At 50.9% G+C, this 25,591-nt stretch overlaps 7 protein-coding genes across 7 annotated transcripts, besides 1 other annotated feature; 2 read left to right on the top strand and 5 right to left on the bottom strand.

The window, feature by feature from the left end:
- Positions 1 to 2,530: 2,530 nt before the first annotated feature.
- Positions 2,531 to 4,275, bottom strand: CTRU02_205696 (protein DSF2; the record flags this gene model as incomplete). Its single annotated transcript, XM_070204591.1, has 5 exons — positions 2,531 to 2,599; positions 2,905 to 2,978; positions 3,050 to 3,083; positions 3,183 to 3,396; positions 3,602 to 4,275. 5 exons carry the CDS (start codon positions 4,273 to 4,275, stop codon positions 2,531 to 2,533), a joined length of 1,065 nt encoding a protein of 354 aa, XP_070061695.1.
- A 1,033-nt stretch (positions 4,276 to 5,308) lies between these two features.
- Positions 5,309 to 6,938, bottom strand: CTRU02_205695 (uncharacterized protein; the record flags this gene model as incomplete). Its single annotated transcript, XM_070204590.1, has 6 exons — positions 5,309 to 5,835; positions 5,891 to 6,009; positions 6,066 to 6,180; positions 6,232 to 6,699; positions 6,751 to 6,825; positions 6,887 to 6,938. The coding sequence occupies 6 exons, from the start codon at positions 6,936 to 6,938 to the stop codon at positions 5,309 to 5,311; spliced, it is 1,356 nt and encodes a 451-aa protein (XP_070061694.1).
- A 552-nt stretch (positions 6,939 to 7,490) lies between these two features.
- On the top strand, positions 7,491 to 8,543 carry CTRU02_205694 (THO complex subunit mft1; the record flags this gene model as incomplete). Its single annotated transcript, XM_036727687.1, has 1 exon — positions 7,491 to 8,543. The coding sequence occupies one exon, from the start codon at positions 7,491 to 7,493 to the stop codon at positions 8,541 to 8,543; it is 1,053 nt and encodes a 350-aa protein (XP_036580643.1).
- A 161-nt stretch (positions 8,544 to 8,704) lies between these two features.
- CTRU02_205693 (tubulin-specific chaperone rbl2) lies at positions 8,705 to 9,159 on the bottom strand (the record flags this gene model as incomplete). The annotated part of the gene is made up of 2 exons (XM_036727686.1): positions 8,705 to 8,902; positions 8,980 to 9,159. 2 exons carry the CDS (start codon positions 9,157 to 9,159, stop codon positions 8,705 to 8,707), a joined length of 378 nt encoding a protein of 125 aa, XP_036580642.1.
- Positions 9,160 to 9,838: 679 nt separating this feature from the next.
- Positions 9,839 to 9,961: a sequence feature (Protein overlapping with rRNA (CTRU02_205692, KAL0939082.1) was converted to a misc_feature.).
- A 366-nt stretch (positions 9,962 to 10,327) lies between these two features.
- On the bottom strand, positions 10,328 to 10,705 carry CTRU02_205691 (uncharacterized protein; the record flags this gene model as incomplete). Its single annotated transcript, XM_036727685.1, has 1 exon — positions 10,328 to 10,705. One exon carries the CDS (start codon positions 10,703 to 10,705, stop codon positions 10,328 to 10,330), a length of 378 nt encoding a protein of 125 aa, XP_036580641.1.
- Positions 10,706 to 15,509: 4,804 nt separating this feature from the next.
- Positions 15,510 to 17,492, bottom strand: CTRU02_205690 (double-strand-break repair protein rad21; the record flags this gene model as incomplete). The annotated part of the gene is made up of 2 exons (XM_036727684.1): positions 15,510 to 17,177; positions 17,229 to 17,492. 2 exons carry the CDS (start codon positions 17,490 to 17,492, stop codon positions 15,510 to 15,512), a joined length of 1,932 nt encoding a protein of 643 aa, XP_036580640.1.
- A 1,715-nt stretch (positions 17,493 to 19,207) lies between these two features.
- On the top strand, positions 19,208 to 25,468 carry CTRU02_205689 (calcium-transporting P-type ATPase; the record flags this gene model as incomplete). Its single annotated transcript, XM_036727683.1, has 7 exons — positions 19,208 to 19,369; positions 19,432 to 19,821; positions 19,855 to 20,605; positions 20,659 to 21,972; positions 22,023 to 22,557; positions 22,857 to 24,198; positions 24,248 to 25,468. The coding sequence occupies 7 exons, from the start codon at positions 19,208 to 19,210 to the stop codon at positions 25,466 to 25,468; spliced, it is 5,715 nt and encodes a 1,904-aa protein (XP_036580639.1).
- Positions 25,469 to 25,591: the final 123 nt, after the last annotated feature.

The raw sequence follows: 25,591 nt of genomic DNA, 5'->3' as shown, positions 1-25,591 counted from the left end.
TTTTTCCCCTCTATCGGTAACGACATCATTTCAATCTAGTTTTATGGGGCAGTGGTGTGTGTGTGTGTGTGTGTGTATGCGTGCGTAATAGGGACCATGAGGCAAGCAAGCTATTTTAGCTTAGAAAACACGGGTTTGACTAAGAGCATGGTAGAAAATTTTGTCCACGGCGAAGACGGTCGAGCGTTTCTGCCCGTGCTATGCTTGCTTAGCTTGCCGCTTCCTTGACCTTAGGTGAAGAGCGGTCTGCATTGGTGGCGAACACCTCCCAGTTTCCCAGCCACATCTAGGTGAGCAGGTGAGCAGGTGAGCAGTATAGGCTCAGTCTCGGGTGAGTTCGTCCGGTTCCCGAAGAGACGTTGCCATGCCCAACAGAACCAATGACGGACCTAAGGTGAGGCCGAAGTCAGGTCTAAAGCAGAGCCAGGAGTTGATTTGATGACGTTGCATCTCTTGATTGGGTGACTGCTCCCTAGCTCTTCAAACTGGATTTCACGATGATGAAAGGTTTTGTCAAAGAGATGAACTGACGTCTGCTCTGTGATGCACCATTTTCAAATCGAGTATCATTAGGTCCATGTCAGTTCTCATGGGCCTGTGGGAGCTCTCCCCGAAGCGAAAACTCGAGACTATGATTGACTAAAGCACGGCCTACTATAGGAAGTGTCCAGGTGAGTTGAAGGGTTTTCCAATATCCGAGGAGCGTCTAGCGAGTAAATTCCGTTCATTATGCTCAGCCAAAGCTTCTTGTATGTCGCTGCCGTTTTCAACTAATATGGAACGTTACGTATGTCGCGCGTGGTCGACTGAAGTAATAAACGGTGGATTCACCGAACATAAAGTATCCGTCCTTTGTTTTCGCTCAAATTTATGCAATTCAAGTTCTTGAGTAAACCTCTCGATATGCAGCGTACGTGTGCCATCACGTAAAACCTGTGTTTCCCCGAATCTATAGTCCGTTAACATCTCGGCCACTCAGTTTAGTTGTCGCAGGGCGATGGGGTGCTCCATACCTCTAACACTTCCCACCCAATGGGTTACGGGAACTTGCAGAACAGAGTAAAGGGGCAACTATCTCGACCACACAGCTCACGGTACAACGTAGGTGCTGCATGCATCGAGTACACAAGTCCCACAACATTCCAAGGTCGTAGACAGTTAAAGTAGTTGCAACACACCTGGGAACCGAAAGGACCTCGAACAACATAAGGAACATTACTCTTGACTCGAATGAGCATCATAGCGATACTGTGGCCTTGATCAGCCAGTGATGATTGAACGCGTGAAACAGTTGCTCGGTATTCTTAGGCTTTTGAGTTGAGAAACGAGTCTCTCCTCAGAGGGTATACTGGACAACTAGAAAATAACCATCAAAGTCAAACAATCCTCCACCAATGATACCTCTAATCAAGGCTGATTGTGGCTCGGTTTGTCCAAGGTCAACTCGGCTCGTTTGAGCCGAGAATCGAAAGCCCCCTCTCTCATTCTGTTCCGCAACATTATCAACATACCTCTGCTGCTCCCAATACTCACAAGACATGCATGCCTGCCGTCCAACAGCGTACCGCAGTGTCTGACGAAAGGTACCCCGCTGTCCCACCGTTATATTGCAAAGGAGAATCCAGTTGACACTGTATACTTGAGATAAATGACTCCCTCTCGTGACTCGTATTCTATCTTAAGAGTGGGTTCCGCTGTAGAGAGGAGTTTGGCGACATGCCAGGGGATGAAAACAGAACCCCTTTCCGGCACATACCTCCAGAATGGTGACACTTCCGTACAACTGGGATCAGGTCGGAACCAGCCGCGCCCGCGCCGAGCAACAGATTTCTGTATCGGTGGAACTGTGGTAAATAGAAGAAGAACCACTGTCAACAGGGACTAAATGGCGCTTTGGTTTGTATGTCCGTTTCGAGTATGCGGCACCCGTTTCACGGATGACTAGTTTGGCCATCGCAAACACACTTATATCCTCTCTTTACTACAGTCTTACCTGCCGTTACTTCTTCCCCTTGGCGGCGTCTGGGTCGTACTTTTCCTTCCAGATCCTGTTAGATTGAGGCTGTTAGTCTCAGTGCCTCAGAATAAACAGGTCGTAGTTGTATCAAAAAAAGGGTGATGGCGCGAGGAACGAAATACAAGGGGAGCAGATAGGACAACAAAGACCGCGATTCAAGCAGACAGTAACCAACCCTAGAGCCACAGACTCAAGGCTCGGAGTACTTCTTCTGGTAGAAGCGGCCCAGCTCAGAACTGCACGCAGAAGCGTGCAGAAATGACATGCAGCACTGGGAGGGGGGACTCGCTGACATCCAAAGAGACAAAAGCAGGGCGAGCTGCTGCTGCTGCTCCTGTTTGCCAGGATTCGGGAGGTCCTATCAGCCTATCAATGCCGTAGCGTGCAAGTCATCTGCAACGTGCTGCAGGCCGCCCCCCGATGCAGTACATGATTTGATGCGTCGAACGTCCCCAGCTTTGGAAGGCACCGAGAAAACCAATTCTTGGGGAAGCACAACAAGACGGGTTCAACTTACCAAGAATTACCTAGTGTTTTGTTTCCATTCTTTTCAGCCAACCGATAGTAACGGGCTGCTGCGAACTGGGCATATTGTCAGCCTCATGTGATGTAAGTAAGCATGATTAATAGGCAAGTGCCATTCGCGGCCGCAAAAGACGGCCGGATTGGTGCCCAACTGTACCAAAGCAACTTTGCTAATTGGTTCTATGCTATGTCAAGCTCCCAACATGAACCTGCGCTCATCTTATGATGTGCAGGCCACACAACCTCCCTGGGGGGGTTGAAGCTGATAGTGAGTCCAGTGTATTAAGGTCTCCTGGACTCGTCCAGCAGCCTCAAGATACGTGACATGCCAAAGTTGATGGCTGATATGTGACACAACCTACCTTGTCTTTCTTGCATCCAAAGCCTTCCAAATAGCACCAGGCAACCTCGTTCATGGCATCTAAGACATCGCAGAGCTAGTTAGCGTGTCCGAATGCATACTGTGGGCCTCGTTACCAAGATGGCACCGAGGGGGGGCATCCTCACCCGTATCACCAAGGTTCGCAGCGGTCTCATAGTACTGCCATTGAGCGTTAGCCTACGCCGTGTCCTTCATGACTGCGACTGTGCAGCTGTCGCTTCTCCAGCTTCAAGACTTCATTCGGACGGGGAAACCAACCTGCTTGGCCGCGATTGGATCCTTAGCAGTGCCCCAACCGTGTCTGAAAGAGTTCGCCAGCTCAAAGATGGCCAAAACGAGCTCTCCCTTGGCGGCACCACCCTTCTTGAGCCCGGCCTTCAACGCCATTTGCTCAACGGCTGCCGCGTTCGATGCCGCTGCCGAGAGATACTTGATCGCCCCTTCTGGATTGGGCTCACATCCCCAACCGTGCCTATCAATAGTCCTCAAGTCAGCATTCACGTCACTAACATCATAACAGCGACGGATATCGTGGCACCCGTCGCAACCCCAAAGCCACAACGCATTTGATTGCCCGACGCATCATGACGGCCGTGCATGTGACTTAACCATAGGTACGGGGAGGCGACGGCAACAATTCCGAGAAAGTTCGAGACCGGTCTGGGCGTCGAACTCACCTCAGAGCGAGACCGTACAGAAATTGGCTGAGGGTGTTATTTGCCCCATCCGGATCAGCCAATCGGGCAAACATGGCAGTCGAGTTCTCAAAATCCCCCGCCTCATGCAGCCGAATAGCCTCCTGAATGTCCTCATCAATGGCCGGTGATGACACAGCGGCGCTGGGAGAACGGCCCCTCCCCTGGCTTCCATACCCGTTATCCTGGGATGGCGTTGCGGGCCTGCTCTTGTTCGACGATGCCAGAATCGTCGCGCGCTTCTCCCACGCTGATTCGTCGCCCTCGGCCGTCGTCACAATGTCGGGTAGGTTCTGCGGGACATTCTCGGAGGAAGCGGGCGAGCGGCTAAGGTGCAATCGTTCCGACAGACGTCTCGCCCCCTTTGGATTGCCGTTGGAGCTCGCCTGTGACGAGACGGAGGCGCTGCGCGAGCGGTTGCCAAAGATGGCGTCGAGGCTGCGCCGAGGCTTCTGGCCACTGCCGTCGTTAGGATTCAGGAACTGGTCGTTGTTTTCCGTCACGGGGCCGGTCGGGGGGTGAATGATTTCTTGCGAGTGTGTATCTGATCGAATAAACTTGAATTCGGGTGCGGCCAGCCTGTCCATAGCATCCTGGCTACTGGCATCACCACTGTCAAGGTGGTCCTTTTTCTTGAGGATGTCGCGCAAACCCATGATGGAGTCTGAATATTAGTACCGATGCAGCTTGCACCGGAAATAAATGTTAGGTAGACAAGAAGTCAAAAAGTAAAGACACAAGAAACAAAATTAAGATATTCCGAGCTCGAGCGGAAGGGATCAAGAGGCCATTTACAGCTGCTTATGTTGGCGCAGTGTCGTCACATTTGGTACTATTCTCAGCTTTGGCAGCGGAACGAAAGTGTGCAGAGACGAGGGGCGGAGCTGATGGCGGTGCAATTCAAGGACGCGAATGCCAACCAGCAGGGCTCCCTTCGAGCGACCATGATAGCCACCTGGACTCATCAAATGACGGGCCCCAGTTAGCGCCTCGTCAGCGTCTACGGCGTAGCATACCTTGAAGGAACAAAGGTTCAGGAACCACTGCACGCGGCAGGTGGCGCTGGACTGCCTGGTTGAATGGGTCCGCAGAGGAGGGGACCAGGCGAGGTTCTAGTGTGTCAGCGCACGAAATGTCATCGAATGGGCTTGTTTCCACAGTCCACAGGGACGAAACGATGGCGGGGTAAGATTGAGCGTAAAATTTATGTGATTTAATTGAGACAACCGAAGCCAGCTGGGGGCGGCCCGCACTCAGAAATAATGCTTGTCGAAGCGCAAGCGAAGTTGATAACTTGGCATAGAAACTCCGTGTGTTATGTCATTATAATACATCATATCTCCCACTGGAGTCTTCCGAGATATCACTTTCAATTAAGGATTGATCGACAAAGGGGACTTGGTTCCATTCCAATACCATGTTCTATTATGTTCCACAATTATTCTTCTCTCTATCCTTTTCTAAGAATGTTGCTCTTGCGCATGGTATCATTTCTTCTAGTCGTTCTTCGTGGGTATCGTTTGTTTGCTGTTCTTCTTCCCAGTTGCTCCCAGTAACCTAAATTACGCCCATTGAAGGGAAACTCTGCATTCCCCAAGATTGGGCTCCATTGAGGAGTGGATAGCAAGCATGTCAGTAAAAGAAGAGGGACCAACAACGGCCGCCTCACCAAGTGGCACCAGGTCACGATCAGAAAGCGATGTAGTCCTTTTGGACCTTGAAGTCAGAATCGTCACCAACAGGGTCGGCAAGGAATTCCTCAACCTCATCCGAGTCCACATCGTCACTGTCGATCGATTCGTCGTCGCTCGACAGGTCTTCCATCTCGCTGCCATCCGTGCGTTTCCGAAGGACGCTTGCCCTCTCGCGGTGAAGAAGCTTACAGCCCCTGGTTTTGCACTTGCCCGTGTTGCTGAAATCAGGGCACTCAAAAACGTGTCGTTCCTCGCAGTCCTCCCCTTTATCGCAATAGCCGTATTGGCCGAACGAGCGGCAGACCAGAGCACCTGGAGATACACTAGAGTGAGCATAGGGGCAGTTGGGGTTTGCACAATTGCCCTTAACGAAGTGAACACATGTCGGGGTGCGTTGGGGCGTCAAGTCATGGGAAAGATCACAAGACTCCCCGTTGGCGCAGTTCCCCTTGTGAAGCAATTCCCGGCAGACCGCAACTCTTGACGCATCGTGTATGTAGCGACAAGCTGGTCCCTTAGCGCATGAACCTAAATAATCATTGTTGGGTTAGTGGTGTCTAGTGCTTATCATACCCACTTGAGCAGGCGAACCCCAAGTCTGTATGAGTGAGGAACAGATGGCCGGGTAAGAATGTAAATGAAATACCAGTCAGCGAAAACATGCTGCAAGGCACGTCGACCTTCGTGACGCCATTTCGGCTGCGCAAGTGACTAAAGTTAGCGGTTGCAAAGAAAGTCTTCAAGGGACATACCGTTGTTGCGATCTGAGCACACCTGCACGGTACAAGTTACCCGTTTTGCTTCGATGAAATTTGACGCCTCCGACAAAGGCTACTTTGGGTGTTGCGTTGACGGGATGAAGGTCTCCTGCACAACCGTTAATTCTTGCTTCTGGTGCTTGCAGGGAGCATGACGCACCGGAAACCTTGATGAGTTTACTGCCATTATGAGCAACGCGGTATCGAATTCCTTGGATCTCGATCTCATGTTGGCCTACAGCTGTAGAATTAGTTGGAGTGCCTGGTGCACTCGAATGTCTGCCATAGCGTTGAAAATGATTGGCGAGTTGCGATTTCTCGCGCGCATCCTGCTGGAGCAAGTTCTGTTGCCTGGTCACTTCGATGGCCTTCGCAGTAGCCTCACTAGTCTTTTCGTAGACAGCTGAATTGATAAGTGACCGCTGGCCACGAGTTGTCTTCGAGATCCAAGAGCTCGAGGAACCGGTCGAGCCAGAGGCCTCAGGCGTAGGCGAGTCGGAAGGCGGCGTTTTTGTTCCACTATTGTTCACTACCAGGGATCTGTTACGGAAACCCGACGACCCTCGGGTAGAGGGGTATGGCTGGACACGATGATTGTGGGGGTAACCACCTTGTCGGTATGTATTGTCTACTTGGTGTAAGTGCTCGGTTGAGTTTCCGGGCGTATTTCGTAACGTACGTCGGCTATAAGATGCTTGGTTGCTAGGAACTGATTGAACTCCAGCTTGCTGAGCTTTGTGTAGGTTAATTTTGCCTGGTTGCCACCAAAAATTAGATTGAACGCGCTTCGAGTTTGCTTGGTGGGAATATCGCACCGGCAAGCTGGCTGATGCGGGCCAGCAACTCCTGTTCTTCTTGCGAGGGCATCTCCAAAGTCGTAAAATTTGGCGCAATTACTTTGTGTTGAAAGTGCTAAGTGTTGCGACAAAGATATGGCTTTTACAACCAGAAATGATGCTGTTGGGAGGTTCTGATGAGATCACTTGCAGTGCGAAGGAAGCGCTTTGGCTTTGCCCTTGATTGGGGGGTGAGTGGAGAAACCAGTCGACCCACTATATCCGCTGACCAATCTAAGTCGAGAATGCGAGCTACTGCAAGGCTGAGGAAAGAATGCGCGAGCTTCTTCCCATATGTGCTGGTTCTTTGTTTTTGAGTGTGATCTCAGCCCAAACTTCGTCAACATCTGTTACAACCCGAATTACCGTGCGATTACATTGTTCGATTTTCTTAAGGAGATGTAAGGAGGGTGCTTCATTTTCTACTATCCTCGTCTACCATTGCCACTCGAGATTTTACATCCGTCTTGGAAGCTACAACCGTTCTCGTCCTTTCCCGACACCATATTCGCGGTATTAACCGACTGCTGCCCCAACTTCATCGATCCAAAGTCTGGTTGGAAAGTCAGAATCAAGATTAAAGATGTCATCTTGGGATCTTCTGGACGACAAGGAGGAAGCGGAGCTCCATAAGTCGCGACTGGTGAATATTGAAGAAAAGCCCTTCAAGCGCATCACAAAGAGGCTCGCCTCCATCTCTGCCATAGCAAATTCACGAACGAAGCAACAACCTAGCCCGCCACCAGAGGGCGCCAATGGCGAGAAGGAAACTGATGCGGAACCAAAGGAGGAGGCTACCGCCCAGGAGCTCCGCGAGATCGACCAAATCAAGGACGACCTGACTCTTGATTTCGCCGCATTCGACAGTAGCATCGCCCGCCTGCAATTCCTCCTCGATGCCAATGTCCGCGAGCGCGAGCGCTACAAAGCCGACCAGCAGCGCATTCTTGAAGAATGTCAAAGTGTGCGGGATAACAACACGCGGCTTCGGGAACAACTTGACGGCGCCAAAGCCACGCTGACCCAGCGCAAGGAGTACGACAAGTTGGCAAACGCACTCATGGCAAAGGGTCTGAGACCACGCGGCGAGCAGGTGACAAATCTGAAGAAGCTTGAGGAGGAAATCCGCGACCTCGAGCGTGAAAGCGAGACGTACGGCGTGACATGGCGCGAGCGGCGTGACCAGTTCAGCAAGATCATGGACGAGGGCATGCTGTTGCGCAGGCAGATTCGCGACGAAAAGGAGGAAGTTGAAAGACGGGAGGGAATGAACGAGGACGAGGAGGATGGCGAGGCCTCGAGAGGCGGACAGACGCCGCGACATGTTTCGAGCGGTAATGTCACACCTCATCCCGACAGCGGCGCCATACCGAGAGCGACATCTGGCCAGGATGGCCATTCAGAAGATCACGGAGAAGGATTAAAGCCGCGATCTGGCGGACTAGGAAGCTTTTCTCGGTCTGGCAGCGCGGTGCCGAGCCAGAGCGAAACGCCTCATCCTAATCTAGACGATGATGAGATTGAAGAAGGAGAGGATGTTGAGATGGATGATCAGCAGGACGCCCAGCCCGCTTCAGGAGGCGACACACCTCAGATTACAGTGGATGCACCGGAGAGGATGGAGGTTGACAATTAAAGCTTGGAAACGCACATTGCGCAGTTAGACATGATTCCTCTCAATTTGAGATACCCCATTAATGCGGGCTGCTGGTTTCTTCATGACGCTTCCCTATCATTTTTAACGACGCGTTCCCTAGCCTAAATCATTGATAAATGCAAGATACCAGGCAAATCGGCCTAAGCCGAGGGAATTGAGACAGTGTAGGTCTTTTCCTCCTTGCCCTTAGCCAGTGCTTCCTTGGCCGTAGCCAGCTCATCAGCTGATACGCCACTGCTCTCAGCCAGGGCGATTTGCTCCTCCAGCTTAATGGTCGCGTCTTCAACCCGAGTGCGCAAAGCAGGGAACACCTTCTCAGTCTCCTCAACTGCAAGTTTCTGCTCGGTTGTCAGTCAAGCAGGGCTTACTTGATTTTGGCCCACAGGGTTGGCCATGGAAGGGGCTGTGAACGCACCAACTGCTTGAGCATGTACTCACGGTTGCCGTCCTCGTCAGGCTTGCCCTCCTTGATCTCGTTCTCCAGCGTGGCGACCTTGGCTTTCTGTTGAATGAGTTCTTTCTCATATGAGATTTCCTCCTTCAGCAGACGAGTAACTGCAAGGGTCGCGACGGTAAGCTGCGAGGGGGGGGCCATGATGTCGGGTTTTTCTTTTGGTTATAGTGGGGTGGTTTTTGACACGGTTAAGATGATTCTGAGATAGTGTCTGAAGGTAGTTGAAAGGTTAGACAAATGGGCCAGATAGGTAGGACTGGAGAATACAAATATTAAGCAAATTAGTTCCGGGAATTACCTGCCTGCGTATGCGGTCTGCTTGGCTGGTTGTTTCCTGCTTTTGTTTACACGGGATCCCGGCGGCCTAACGTTGCTTGGCTGGCTACGTCAAGCTGTGCAGGTGTTGCCTTGGAAGATCAAGGGGAAGTTTTAGTGGGGGATCTGGCGGGGTACACCCCAGAAACATTACCTCAGCTTAACACCCTCCTCACGTAACCAACATACAATTTCCCAAATGACAAACTTCCATTAACTACAGTCAAACTTCAAATCTTTTTGCAGTTAGCAAACACACTGGCACTTCATTTTGTTTTATTTCAGTGTCGAACCAAGCTAGCTTCTGAGTTATTCATCTTCATCCTAGAATACTAACTCGAATCATAGCTGGATGAACAACGATAATGATGAGGACAAGGGCATGGAGATAACCAAAGCAAGAGACCCAGAATCTGAAAGCGATGTCAATGGTATTAGCCGTTCAGTCAATCAAATTTCTTCCATGAACATGGCTGCTGAGTTGATCTTGACATGACGTTACCAGTCAATGAATGGCTTGACACCAATCTTCATCCCTCTCCATACCTCCATCAGCATCTTCGGCGAGAGTTAATACCACATACGACCATACCCACTGGAAAACTCGGGATCCCGTCCGCTCTCCCATAGATAAGCCAGTGAGGGCCGGATTAGTAGTTGGGTCGGTGACGACCAGCGAATACCTGGTGTTGTATGTCTTTTTGGATGCCTGATGGCCTACTTCTATGCCGGGTTGTTCACTAGCATCTGAGTTGAACCAGTTGGCTCTTTCACCTCAGAAGCCATCGTTGCAGTTGATGTTGAGAAAGCGGGTGATTAGTTCAACCTGGCTGTTAGGTGGTTTCGGCGGGACAAATGCTGCCCTTCACATCGAGCCTTTTTGAATGATTGCAAAGTCTTTATTCAGTTCAGTTACCATGGCTACCTATTCCTCGACGTTTCCTGGTACCATCCCTTCTTCAAACGTGTCTGATGTATAGTTATGGTGTCTTTCTCAGTTCTCAGAATCAGCCGCCTCAAGGCTTTTCAGGTCTCTACCACCATTCTTCGAATTTTTCGAAGCCTTCGAAGCCTTCGAAGCCTTGGAGTCTTTCGAGGCCTGTGAGTGATACGAGTCCAGTGATTTATGACAGTTTGTTCCGCAGTTATTTTGCTTGATTTTCTCGTGATTTGCGTCATGTTTTTGGTCATCAGCAGGAGTGTTAGCCCTTGTCTCGATGCTGGCTTCGACATCAACAGGCCCAACCGCAGCCTCTTCCTGGAGTGACTGTGCCAGGGAAGGGCTAACATCTTCTGCATACGCAACAGGCATAGCGGTGACTATGCCACTGGCGGATAAGGTGGCGAGGGCAATGGTGCTAAAGAAGCGCATATTGGCGATTTGTCTGGTGTATATAAAACAATAAGAGTGTAGTTGGTAGTGATGTTTAGTTAAAGCGATAATGATTAACTTGGGAGTGAAAGTGGCATGATGGATGAGCACTTCTGTTGACTGACCTAAAGGCAGCCGCTGAAATTTATACAAAGAAGAGCTGTAGCGGTTCTTCGTAGCTACAGCAGCTCTTTTTGGACTTGGTGTTTTGCACAAGCTTCCAGTCTGCATCAGAAGAGGGCTGATTCCCCTACTCCTTGACAAGAACAGGAAACATGTTCCGTTAAGCTTCGGAGCGTTGTTTCCTCTGCGCCGCGCGAGGAAACATAAGTCAACATGTCGTTACAAATTCGACTTGGAGGATCTCAGATCTACAAGCATGCCGGAATTCCTCCATCATCCATCCATGAGGGCCAGGGTGTGAAACCTCTACGCTATCCATAGTTATGCTATCCTGGTATGGGGCCGGCCGTCTTGTTGAACATGCTTCTGTTGTGGATCAGCGCTCTGGGCACTTTGCAGCTCTTCTTATTAGTTTCTCGGTCTAAACTGCCCTTCTTCTGTGCAGTTTGACCGAGAGATGGCTTTCACTCGCCTCACTTTTCCTGTCACTTTCACATCAAAGGTCTTGGCTTCTGCGGTAGCTGCTTAGTGGCAAGGATATGTGCTGCTTCGATCACATTGCCACGGCTTGAAGGAATCTCTCTCGTCTTCACATTATTCGCCTTGGTACTCATTGATTCCTATCACAGCTTTCTGTGAAGTAGACGGTAGCCCACAAATATACATTTACTAGAAAGTTCGAACCTTGGTCGGGAGTTGCTAGTATGTCAGCAACTTTCGGCAGCACACAACCACGAAGCCATCATTTGCAAACAATACACACAACAAGAGACAATAACTTGAAAAGTATAGGACGTACGTACCAGACAGAATATGTAACGTCTGCCCGTGCTCTGGCAACTGCGCAAGTGTGTTTTACATCGCTTCAGCTGGCCATGCCATATTCGGTATTCCGAGCCGAGTTCAAGGAAACCTGCGATGGCAGCTCATGTCAAAAGGACCGACATCCTTGGCATACCATTTCAGCAATTTTGTCAGTTGACATGGCGTCTGATTCGTGAGCTGTATCATGCAGAGTCAATTGTTCGCTGTAGAGGTGCGGTAAGTACGGCCGTTTCGGTCTCCGTTGCAATCACGATCCTCGGTATCTTTTCCGGTGCCTCCACCCAGAAGGACTATTATCTATCCGCAACTGTGTCTGTAAAGTCAAGACATCCCATGTTTATTGCAAAGTCGATCTCCCTGTGTGCTTTTTTCAGTTGGCAGATCTGCAAACGTGTCTCAATTCATGAAGTACTAAGCCTTCTAACCTGACCTCCAGTCCTATTCGTGAAAAGAAGATATACTGCAGAACAGTCATCTTTAAGATCTTTTCTGTTCGAATGTCAGTATTGTACAGTTCTGGTTCAGATGGACATTGTCATAAATAATCCTGGAGAGAACTAGGTACCCAGAACGTCTTTAAAAGAAAGGGACCCAATAAAACATAAAAGAAGCTCAAGTTATAAGCTTGATCTGGAAACATGGAAATTGACAATGGCCATGCCCTGGAAAATCCTGCTTGACTGAAACTCCCGTGTAATGGGCAGAAAATCATATTTTTGGGATCCTCAGGACCTTGTGAACCCACGCAATACCCCGAAAAGGCAGTATATCTATTGATTTTTATTTTTCATATTTATTTTTCTTGGCTGAGTTATCTCCATTCGATCTGTGAGTGTTGATTCGAGTAATTGATCTGCTTTCTTGAGGAATAGGTTGAGCGGCTAATCAGGAGATACGTTGCTGTCTAGCCGAAGACACAAGCTTTCCGAGGTCCGTCACGGAAGGGCGTTTCGGTGTTCGAGAAGCATGGGTTGAGTTTGAGGCTTACAAGTTTGAACCTTCAGATAACTTCTAGGGAAACAAGCTCTGCGTAATTCCACGTTGGTTTTATGCGATCAAAGACCTCGGGGTTCCCGCTGTAGCTGCACGGGGCATAATGTTATCCTGGCACATTTCCGAAGGCCGTGGAACATGCGAACGCGAATTTTAGAGTTAACCAGCCGTTTCCTGGTTAGTGCACAAATTCTGAAAATCCCTAACGTATGGGCCAGGCGCTTTGGAGGTCTTCCGGAAACAACTTCCTGTAATAAGTGTGTCGGCAAGCCACTGCGATTAACTGCGGCCGTATGAAAACGGGCGCGAAGGCTCTGGCCTGACTCCATCATGTGTAAATCCCAGTGAAGTCAAGACGCGCGTCCTTGAAGACTCGAAAGGGGTGGTCTCGTATTCTGTTATGGCGGCATAAATGACCTTGTAGCATATTGGAAAACCTGTCACCTCTTGAACTGTTAGGAGATGCCGAAATGTAATATCGCCGACGCCGTCTTGCCTCAGTCGGTTGATAATGCGAGGCTTCATCATTACTTATCGCATATATCAAAACTAGCGTGCGTCAACAGTCGTTCTGGAGGAAAGCTTGTCTGCATAATGAACTGAACTCCTGGCAGCAAAGGTATGCCATGTACCAGTTGCGCAGATAATTACAACGTTAACATGACCGATTGTTGATTTGGTTCCGACATTGCTACCCCGCATGCTACTGCGCCTCAATCCGGAGGCCTATGGGTAAGCGGATGATTCACGAAGTTGTCCGCGCGTAATGTCAATGCTGCGGTCATCGTATGTTTACTGCTGGATCTTTTCTGTTTGTTTCGGGCATAACCCCATCCAAGTTCTAGGAAGTAATGGCCTGGTTCCACTATTGTTTGTCAAACGTCCTACTAAAACAAGTGTCACAAGTCTCAGGGAAACAGTACTGCCTAAGCTGAAGGTCAGGAGTCAATGTTGAACAATGGCCGGTTTGTGAGTACTAGTAAAACAGAGAGATCCGCCTCAACCTAGACACCACCATAAGCTTCACGGCTATGGACATTGGAGTAACGCTTCTTTGTTCAGTTTTCAATAATCTACAGTGTCTTATCCTCCTTTCAACAACGATAATTTGTAATATAAACATTCCCCGTTAAGGTTAAAGACCCTAATGAGGGATATCAGTTGAATTATTATTTCTGACTTTGCTCGAGACAACGAAGTTGTTACATGCACACCGCGAATCTCAACCACGGCGACCGTGTTCTCATACATCGGACTAAAACCAACCGACAACTTCCAGCCCAAAAAGAGTGTATTCTCGGGAAACGGGGAGCTTCCGAAGCTTGCCAACACACTTCGGCGCTATCAAGATCTCCACATAGTTTTATCATAAGCTTAAATAAAGTAGGCAAGATATAACGGTTGAGTTGAGGTGCCGTTTCCACATGAGGCATTATTTGTCCCAACACGCAATCAGGCCCCTATACTGATCAGCCGCTGGCTTGTTGTGTGCGGATGGAAGAAGCGAAAGCTTCACCGATGAGAACTGGTACCTCTTGTAAAGCTGTATTCATAAGTTAGGCATCGAAAAACAGACTTGGATGACTTGAACCACACGCGGACTCATCAAATGTGTTACATGGGCCGCAGCGAGGAAGCATGGGGAAGATGAGGGCTGCTTAAGTGCGCTCGGTGACGAAGACACTGAATTCATGCGAAAAAGATCCTCCAAAATCACCCAGGAGAATCTAGCCATAAAGGCCCCAGCTTGATATCTCAGTCAGCCATAACGCCTGTAATGCGGTGGGAGCTTCCTTGAGTTGCCCGCTTGTGTAGAGTAGCGATGACTAAGGTAGTCAGCAGAAACACTTTCTTGTATGACCAAGGATTCATCGCGGAGACTTTCATACAATCTGGTACTTTGGGCGATGGGAAGGTTTGACAGAGCATGTAAACAAGACTTTGGAATTTCGCTATACGCTTCCTTCCCAGTCGTCTATCAGGTATCATTGGCGGCAATCGACATTGCTTGTGACCCTATACGGCCGGCTGAAGAGTCCAAGCCAACTGCTGCCAACACGGACAACTCCAGTCATCCTTATCCCAATAGTGAAGCAGTATAATGGGTTGTACATGTTTGTCCTGTCACATTAAAGTAAGTAAGCTAGTATAAGGCGTTGGTGGACATGCTAATAACAAAGACATGACCCAAAATGTCAGTGTCGCTGATGTTATTACCTGCCATGAATAACCTGGATGTCTGCAAGAGCAATAGCCAATCCTTCTATGTATTTGCTGCCGCATGGTCATCGACCAGCAACGAGAACTTGACTCGAAACCTGGTCTCGAACATGACGCGAAGGGCTCTGACCTCGGACATGGTAAGGCAATTAGTCTTCTAAGTAGCACGGGTGGTGTATATAGTCAAGGACATTGAAGCATTGGAATTTGTAGCGTGGTAGGTTGGTGTAATGTATCGAGAATGACACAAATTGACTTATGTTGGAAGGAAACGCCTAGCTTCATTGACGATGAAGAACAGCTAATAGGAAACTGCGGTATCCTTACAGGCTTATGGCCCAAAACCAGCTATACTAGCAACGCGCAAAACCCGAAAAAACGAGATTAAACCTCCAAAGAACAAAAAACAAAGAGACGCGGCTCTGGTACCCAAATCATGCTTTTCCCCCTCTCAGGCCGCAACAGCATCTGGTATCTCTCCAGCCCCGGTTACTCCGAACGCCACTTGGCCGGGTGCCATTTCCAGGACCGACCCCCAACGTAGTCCAACAGAGAGAAAGAACGGTGTAGTTTACATGCCAAGACCCCGACCCAACAGCTATGCATCAATCGGAAAATCTTCGTCAAAACAAGCGACTGGCATTCATGCCTCTACAGCCACAGCTGGAGCACTAACAGCTGCCGGCTCTGGCTGGTTGGCCTCTTCATCCTCAGCAATCTCGCCGCCAGCTTCCCGCTCGGCCCACGCACCCCAGAGCCCACGCTTCGCGCGGACCTTGATAGGAGCACCGAGGTTCTCGCCTTGTTCGACCTTGATGGCGTCCTTTGTTGCCAGGACAAGGCACTCGAAGAACATTTTCGTCGCATCCGCCTTTGTCGTTCTCTTCTCTGGGAGGAGATCTTGGAAAACAACCGCATTCTTCTTGCGCTTGTCAGCATCATGCTCGGCATCAGGGCCAAAGATGTCTCTCAGAACGTGTACGGCATGCTTAGTGCCGAGTGAAACTGGGCCACTGTCTTGAGGGTGGACAGCAGGGGCAACTGTGTCGTCAAAGTTCGGCATAGGGCTTGCTTCGCGCGAAACGGGCCTGGCAGTGTCATCATCTCCTCCAAAGCCCATACCATCCTCATCAGCAGGAATTTCAAGAATGGTGCCATCGGCAGCAACGCTTTGGTTACCCAGACCAGCATCGTCGACAGCAAAAGCATCCTCCTCTTCAACATTCAAACGTGGTGACTTGGATGAAAGACCTTGATCGCTCTCAACATCTGCAATACCACTGTCACGTTTTCTCTTCAACTCGCTGGATCGGCTAATAGCCTCGAGGGAAAGCATGCCTCGCAACTCAGGTGCCCAGTTGGCACTGCGTCCCTCCAGCATGACGTTGGAAACGAAGCCACCACTCTTCTGCATCTCCATGAGTGCAAGAACAAAAGGGTCCTTAGGCAAGAAAGACTGGGTCCTGAGAATGTTGGCATGGTTGGCTTGTTGATCCTTGATGTGAGTGCTGGAAAGCATCGTCTGCTCATCCGGAAGAAGAACCTTCCTCTTCTTGGCGCGCTGCGGATGCCGGACAACAGAGTGTTCCTGGTCCTCATCGGGTTCGTAGAGATCGGTGTGCTGAATACGAGAGTACTCTTCCTCAACTTCTCTTGCAAACTCGGGATCGATCTCTGAAAGAGGTGACTCGGAAATGCGAGCGCGTCCCATGTCAAGAGGAGCTCCAGGAACAACGGACTGATCAGCAATGGGGAACTGGAACTCGTTGTCGTCGCCCATTTGAATGTCTCCCTCCTCGTCGGCGATGCGTACATTGTCGTCGCCAAAGTCAAGGTTCAAGCCCAAGGAGGCTTCGCGCTCGGGTTGGTCTTTTCCTCTAGGCATGATGTCCAGCTCACTGAACATGTCGTCCTCAACTGAGCGAGCAAGGGGTGCATCTCTTCCCATTTCAATGGTGGTATCCATCCGGCCGCGGGGTTCGTCCACATCCATGCCAAAATCCAGTTCCAAATCCAGGTCCTCCATCGGAGCGAGCTCGAGCTCGTCATCAAGATTGTCTACCTGATTCAGGAATTGGCTGTTGTTGAAGTCTTCCTGCAGGTTGATATCACGATTGCTGACGCGACCCTTACGACCCACAGGGGTAGCCGTTACGTCGTCCATCTGTGACAAAAGCCAGGCGGCATCAGGAGGCGGGGGAAGATCAAGGTTATCGAGTGGAGTGATTTTGTCAGGCAGTAGCAATGCTTCGCGATTGTTGGCGTAAAGGTTAGCGGCGGGGATATCATGGTTGTCGCTTGAGCGGAAAGCCTAAGGATGTTAGCGAGACGCGTTTATTCTAACGCGGGCACATAAGCATACCATTTTAATCTTCATAGAGGCTTCGTTGCAGTCCTCCAACAGGTAGCGGGCTTTTCGGTTGTAAATTCTCACAACACCAAGCAGCAGCTGACCACTTAGACGGAGAGCCATCGGCGCTTGGCCGGGTGTGATAATTGCTTCTACACTGTCGGGCAGGTTGGACTGCAGGATGTGCGTCTTGGAGAGCTTGCGCTCGAGGTTGGCAGAAAGCCATACGCGGACCAGAGGCCCGCTCTTTCCGAGGAGCGCGTCCGAATAGAACATGGCGGCAGCTCGACGTCGGGTTGATGCAAGTAGGACAAGAAGAGGAGCAAGGAGCAAGAGCTACTGCTCGCGAGGTATAGATATAGCGACGCGCGCCGAGGTTGGTGGGGTGGGTTCTGAAGCTTGCTCTGGTAAACAAGGGGACGCGTTGTTGTGGAAAATCGGTCGCGTTGGAGATGTAGCGGTCGAAGACGAGTCTAGCACGCGCAAAATGTGAGTCGCGGCGACATGAAGCAAATCGAATCGATCGCGAAAGGCGAAAGTCGCAGGTCCAGCGATAGCAGTGGCAGCAAAAGCGCGATGAATAGCGATGAGGGAGTTGGAGGAAATGAGTAGGAGGGGGGGAGTCAAGGTGTGGTGGTCTTCTTTCGACGCCGTGCCCAGCGAACGCAAAATGACGGGGCTGGGATATCAGGCAGGGATTGGTCCGCGCAGAGTTTGGTGACACCAGCCACACCACGTGACTGGATTGCCCCCACTCCGCTGCCCGGCGACCATGCCGGAAGGGGCGGCAAAATGTGTCGAAGTATCTGACGGTTGGTGGGTTTACATTACATAAGCTTGACCAGGTACGGAGACCTTTTGTAGCAAGTAGGTTTGTGGCTCCATGCCTAGCTGAGGCATCACCTGCCTGATCGGAGCGCAAGGTACCTTACATGAGCTCCGAGTCCATGGCCAAGCCTTTGCCGCCTCTACGTAGTAGACAGTGTACGTCCAAGCCGTTGCCAGGTTGCCAGGTTGCCAGGTTTCGTAGCTTGCCTCTCTTAAAAAGGAACTTTTTCTCTAGTACGCAGTGAACGTGCTTCATGCATGGCCCAACATACTAAGACGGAGTAGCAAACCGCAGCTGGAAGTTCAATTCACGGCAATACCGCCTCATCTGGAACCCTGAGGATGAGATGAAACTAGAAACATGCAACGCCGATATGTGAATTGTTGGAAGCGCCACACCTTCGGCTTTTTTCCCCCAGTGTAGTGATCATTTTAGGTCCTGGAAATCCTGGCTAAAATGACTGGAGATTTCTTGGCTTTATCGTGAAAATGGATAGCTAATTGACCTGCGCAGTTCGCTTCTTATTGTAGCTCATACGTAGCCTGCGACGATTTAATGTCATCCAGTCTGATCGATGACAAAGTGCCCAATTTTATACTTCAAAAGTGACATTGCATTTCCGCTACTTATTACAAGATACGCGTGCAACCACGAGACGGGTATGTTGCAGTATGATGCACTTTGTCTGACGCCTGCACACTAGCAGCTATTGCTTATTACAGCGTTGTTACGGTATCTCTCCACTGGGACTTGCGGAGCGATGATTGTGCTCCCGAGCAGTCGTCCGGGGCCCCCCTGCGCACTAGCCATGGACCCGCCACAGAGGCGCGCTGCATACGCCCTATGGCCCTGTACCTGGGACCAGATTTGGCTTTCCGTTTGCTATCCTAGCAAAAGGCACACGTTTTCTCAACACCTACCACGACACCCGTTAACAGCGCCCGCGGAACTATGACTTCGGACCAAGTTTCCTCCAATTGACACTTTGGCGACAAAGGGCTTTTCGTCCCCGAACACGACTGTTCAGCGCGACCCGATAACATCATCATAGGCCTTGGCGCATGCCCCCTTTTCGCCTTGCCTGTGACAAATGATCGGTAATCGGCGTCCTGCAACTACTGGAAGGTCGTGATTGAGGTGTTCTCACCTCACCCTCTCTGAAATGGAGTGGCCGTGGCATAAAAGGAAAGCCTCAGATGGCGAATCTTTACTGCCCTTGGCCGCAAAGGTGCCAAGCATCAACGGCTTGGCCATGGAACCTATCGAAACGGAACGATCACAACAGAGACCCGGTCACGTTCGGACTACGTCTGCGCAGTCAAGAGTAAGCAATCTCTATGTATTCCTTCGACAATGTTCATATATACTGACAAACTTGGTGCGCAGAGCGTGGCCGACGAGTTCTCCTTCATGACAACCGCCGAGGCCGCCAGCCGACTTCAAACTTCCCTTACGCATGGTCTCTCAGCTGCCGAAGCCCTAAACCGACTGCGGGATTGGGGTCTGAACGAAATTCCCCACGAGCCACCCGAACCGCTTTGGTTGCGTTTTGTCAAGCAGTTTCAAGAGCCCCTCATTGTGCTCCTTTTGGTGTCCGCCGGAGCTTCCATCTTCCTGGGCAACATGGATGACGCAGTCAGCATTACAGTGGCAGTCACCATCGTGGTGACAGTGGGATTTGTACAGGAATACAGGTCGGAAAAGTCAATAGAAGCACTCAGTCACCTCGTCCCGAACCACGCTCACTTGGTTCGGTCAGCTACCAGCAAAGCACCGGGCAGTGCCCGCACCCCTACTTGGCCGCCAAAGGCTCCGATGGATGGAGATGAGTCGGTTGCATCAACCACACCGGGAGAGGAGATGCTGGAGGCAACATCCTCAAAGGTCATGGCCTCACAACTGGTGCCGGGAGATCTGGTTTATTTTACCACGGGTGATCGTATTCCAGCCGATATTCGTGTCACCAAGGCCGCGGACCTGACTATCGATGAATCAAATCTTACCGGCGAGAATGAACCAGTACGAATCACCACCGAACCAAGAGCCCGGAGTATGCTGTCACCAGCATACGGTGCGGACACCCTTCAGCTGCCGAGCCCCTCTGCGTTGTCGGATAATAGAGACATTGGCGGAAACGGCGACAACAACATTGCTTGGATGGGTACGTTGGTGAGGTCTGGACATGGCCAGGGGATTGTCTTCGCAACGGGTGGAAACACGCATTTCGGAACCATTGCAACGAGCGTTTCTGGAACCGAGAGCCCTAGGTCACCTCTTCAACTGTCCATGGATGACCTTGGCTCACAGCTGAGCAAGGTGTCTTTCGTCATTATCGGACTAATTTCTCTGGTTGGCTGGCTTCAAGGCAAGAAGTTGCTTGAGATTTTTACCATCTCCATCTCCCTTGCTGTTGCAGCCATTCCGGAAGGACTGCCTATCATTGTGACCGTCACTCTGGCTCTTGGTGTTCACAGAATGGCTCGTCACAATGCCATCGTGCGTAAAATGCCTAAAGTAGAGACCCTAGGTTCGGTGAATGTTGTATGCACCGACAAGACAGGTGATTAACCCTTATTTCGGGTTGCGATAGCTACTCCTACTGACATTCCCTAGGAACTTTGACAATGAACCATATGACTACTGCCAAGATGTGGTATTTCGGCGCCAACGATGCGATTGACGTAGACTCTGACGATGAAGCTACGGAGACGAAGCCTGACCCTGCCACGTTGCGTATCCTAAGGATCGGCAATATTGCAAACAACGGTCGTCTTGCACAACAGTACACTGAGAACGGTGCAGCGGCGAGAGCTGTGCTCTCATCAACTCAAGGGACTGATTTTGCCTCCACTTTTACACGCTGGTGTGGACAGCCAACTGACGTGGCCATGCTCGATCTTCTCGACAGATTCAAGGAACATGATGTTCGCGAATCTATTGGCCCCCGGCTGAGCGAGACTCCATTCAGCTCTGAGCGCAAGTGGATGGGAGTCACCATTGGAACTGACTCTAAGGAATTTGCATACATGAAAGGTGCTATTGACAGGGTTCTCGACGCATGTGACACTTATCTCACTCGTGATGGACGAGAAATCGTGCTCGACTCGTCGCGTCGCGACGAAGCTCTTCAGGCAGCGGAGGCCATGGCTGCAAAGGGTCTGCGTGTGCTCGCTTTTGCTAGTGGCGTTGTGTCAAGATCTTCCAAGGGCAGAGCAACTTTAGCGCCGACTACTCGCAGCAGCACCCCCGGAAGCCCTCGCTTTCAACATGATGAGACATACAAAGGGCTCACCTTCGCCGGGTTGGTTGGCATGAGTGATCCACCCAGACCAGGAGTTGGTCGCTCGATTAGGAGGCTTCTGCGTGGAGGTGTCAAGGTCGTTATGATCACAGGAGACGCTGAAACCACCGCAGTGGCCATCGGTAGGCAACTTGGCATGCCGATTGCGCAGCCGACTGAATACGCCTCTAGCCAGGCGTCTGTACGCCCAGTTTTGCGTGGTGAGGACATCGACGCCATGTCTGAGAAGGAGTTGGCTCAAGCCATTGAGCACACAACTATTTTTGCCCGCACGAACCCCGATCACAAGCTTAAGATTATTAGGGCTTTTCAGTCCAGAGGCGATATCGTCGCCATGACTGGTGATGGTGTAAACGACGCCCCGGCGTTGAAGCGGGCCGACATTGGCATCTCCATGGGGTTGCACGGAACTGACGTAGCAAAGGAGGCTGCGGATATGATCCTCACAGATGATGACTTCTCAACTATCCTCCGAGCGATTGAGGAGGGCAAGGGAATTTTCAACAACATCCAGAACTTCCTGACTTTCCAGCTCAGCACGAGTGCGGCTGGTCTGTCTTTGGTGTTTTTCTGCACGTTACTCGGCTTCAAGTCACCACTGAACGCGATGCAGATTCTCTGGATCAGTAAGTAGCCCCTCGACCAGCTCAATAGGACTTAGGCTAACCACTCCCAGATATCATCATGGATGGACCACCCGCTCAGTCTCTTGGCGTTGAAGCTGTTGATGCAGACGTCATGAACCGTCCCCCTCGAAAGCGAAATGATGCTGTGCTTACGAAAGATGTACTTCTCCGGGTCCTTACTTCAGCTTCTATTATCATGGCGGGCACAATGCTTGTATACAGTCGTGAGATGCTTGCGGATGGGGAGGTGAACCGTCGTGATACCACCATGACATTCACTTGCTTTGTATTATTTGATATGTTCAACGCTTTGGCTTGTCGATCCGAATCAAAGTCGGTCCTACGAGGCGAAGTGGGACTTTTCTCAAATACGCTTTTCAACTGGGCAGTATCGCTCAGTATTGCGGGCCAATTGCTCGTTATATACTTCCCTTGGCTACAGGAAGTCTTCCAAACCGAAGCATTGGGGTTCTTTGACCTTCTTGGTCTTTTAATGCTTTGCAGCACGGTGTTTTGGGCGGATGAGTTTAGAAAATACTGGAAGTACGCCAGAAGGAGGCTGGCCGGCGGCTACAGCCAAGCAGTGTAGAACTGGGAAGCATCATTCATGTAAGGTGCAGGCGAACTGCGCTTATCAACGGCCTCAGCACATATGTAAACTTTGACTACGGGTATATAATTTACGGCCTCTCCAAATTTATGTTGTACAAACCCACCAGTTTTCGTCCAATGACTTTACTTTAAACTTGACAGTTTGCAGATCAGCCAAAAGTCTGTCCGTCTCTCCCTTGCGCGCCCACACCTCAGGCTCGCTTATCGGTGAGCTAGGTTCACCGAACGTCCTACCTTGCAATTCGGGCCAGCTAACACCTACTACACCTTTGCCTTGACCCAACCCCCACGGCCCGAATTACACCCACCCTACCTCTGCTGGCAAGCTCAGGCAGCTATGCACCTCTCAGCCAGCTTGCGCCAATGTCAAACCTCATGAATGGCGTCTCCCCCCACCGCGCGGACAACGACAATGCCGCCGACGGCGCACTCGTCTCCCCAACAGCTGCCCGACCCGGCAGCAGCTCCAACACCACCTCCATCTACGCCGCCTCTAGCATCGCCGAGGTACGCGCCGCCCTAGATGCCCTCCATACCCGCGAGTCCACTATAACGAGCCGCCTTGATGCCCTCCTTGGGTCTCAGGCCGACCTCGCCCGTGAGCTGGGCCGATTGGACCTGCTGCGCGCGGGGCTCGGTGGCCAAGTCATCGCCGCGCGGTCTGTTGGCAATGATATGCTCGCAACGGCAGCCGATACGGCAGGCCGATTGAGTAACAAGGTGAAAGAGCTGGACTTAGAGAAGAGCCGCGTTGAAGACACGCTCGAGGTCGTCAAGCAGGTTGTCGAGCTCAAGGCCTGCGTACAGGGCGTCGTCGGCAGTATGGGCGCTCCGCAGGACTGGGAAGCCGCCGCGGCTTACCTCGCACGTGCAGCGCAGGTACCCGAGGACATCACCAAGGGCAAGTTTGCATCGTCCATTGTCCCATCTGTCGAGGTACCTGACACGCCATGGGTGACCCTGGAGAACGCCAAGGAGAGCTTGTGTGGGCTGTTCCTAAGGGAGTTCGAGAAGGCGACCAAGGAAGGAGATGGCGCCAAGGTTACTAGGTTCTTTAAACTGTTTCCATTGATTGGGAGGGGTGAGGTCGGCCTTGACGTATACGGGCGGTATGTTTGCCAGGGTGTGGCCGGTACGGCGAGATCGGTTCTGAAAGAAGGGCCGGGTGTGCAAGCACGGAAGGAGGGCTTCTTTTACGCCAATGCCCTCACCAGGTTGTTCGACCACATTGCGCGGATCGTCGACGGACATGGCGGTCTCGTTGAGCGGCACTACGGCTCTGGGAAGATGGTTCGCGTCATTGAACGGCTGCAACAGGAGGCAGATGTGCAGGGTGGCATCATCCTTGATTCGTGGAGCGACGAGCGAGATGTTGATAGACGTCTCAAGGACGTTAAAAGCTACCCCTTCTCATTTCTGGTCCAGAGCTTCCTGCCTCCGCAAAGGAGTGGAACGCCGCGGGTCAATTCGCCTGCAATGGGTGCGGGTGCAAACCAGCGTCTCAGCGAGGATGAGGGCGTAAATATGAAGGAGGTTGATGGCATTTTGAGTGAGATTGCAGTTATGCTAGGCCGGTGGTCTCTGTACTCTCGCTTCTTAGCAGGGAAGACACGGGTGAGTTGCTATCATCGTTTACTTGGTTTCAATCTAACACTGTTCTTAGGACCCTTCAGCCCCTGAAGACGCCCCACTTGCGATACCTGAAGTTGTCATCAAGTCGAATCTCAAGCGGAAGATTTCTGACAAGCTTACATCGCCATACAATACCATGATGACCTTCTTCTTCCGGAGATCGGTCGAGAAGGCCTTCCAGCTTGATGAGTTTCCAACAGGCTTGTCACTAAGCATGAGCAGGCAGATCGATACCAACCAACCGTTCATTATTTCCGCCGTCGACGATGTCATGTACGTCGTCAGTGCTGTTATTCAAAAATCCACTTCTACGTCTCAAAGAGATGTCATTGCATCTGTTATTCCCACGATTGGTCGAGTCCTTGGCTCCGACTTTGTTGGCATGATTCAACGTAAGATGCGTGATGAGTCCTACCCTAAGCCAATCGTACAAGGGGGGTTCCCGCCAGAAGACAAGATCATCCAGTTCATCATCCTCATCAACAGTCTCGATACAGCGAACGAGTATCTCGGCCGTATTATCAACAGCAACGTGGGGAGCGCAAATGATTCAAGAAAGACCAATGGAGATATCCACGAATCATCTTTGAGAGACACCTTCCCCTTTGATAAGGATTTTACATTCGTAACATCCGCTCTGAACACCCTCCACAGCTCCTTCACAACAAAGACCACCGAGCTCATGAACGAAGGCCTTCAAGTTCTATTCAAGCAAGTAATCCAGCCACGACTCCGTCCCGTACTTTCTGATACTTTCCGCGATGTGGACTACTCCCTCACAGAGGAGGAACTCGTAGAATTTGCGGAACAAAACGAAGAGGATGAAGAGGAACTTCTTGACCAAGTATCACGCCGCTTTGAGCACGGCTGGGACCAGCTAATGAAGCCCATTGCTCGTCTGATGACTACTCATACCTTCACAATCCTTCACGACCTCACAGCGCGGTACCTCGCTCGTGTACTCGAGCGTCGTGTTTGGGACGCCCGGGCCAACGCCTACGGTGTTATACGTATGGAACGCGACTTTTCCAGTATCATCAGCACAGTGTCCAAGGGCAACTACGGTGTCAGAGAACTTTTTGCACGGGTGTCACAGATATTGATGGTGGCAAATATGGAAGAGGAAGAGTGGGAGGAGATTTCGGCAGTAGCAGGGAGCCCGGATGAGGATGAAGATGGTATGATTTGGGTGTTGACCGAGGATGAGAGGCGGAGGGCTAGACAGCTTACGACAAGGGAACGTAGAGTATGAGAGTCTGCGATGACGAAGAGAAGAACAACGAGACGATCGACTCCGGCACAAGGGCAACCCTTTTCTGAAGTTTGGGGCACGAAGAAGTTCTAAAGAGGCCAACCATGAGAGATGACATATTTT

This window comes from Colletotrichum truncatum (assembly GCF_014235925.2).
Source record: "Colletotrichum truncatum strain CMES1059 chromosome Unknown Contig_0003, whole genome shotgun sequence".
Lineage (NCBI taxonomy): Eukaryota > Fungi > Ascomycota > Sordariomycetes > Glomerellales > Glomerellaceae > Colletotrichum > Colletotrichum truncatum.
The sequence above is the reverse complement of the archived record's forward strand: the minus strand, read 5'-3'. Positions and strand labels throughout refer to the sequence as shown.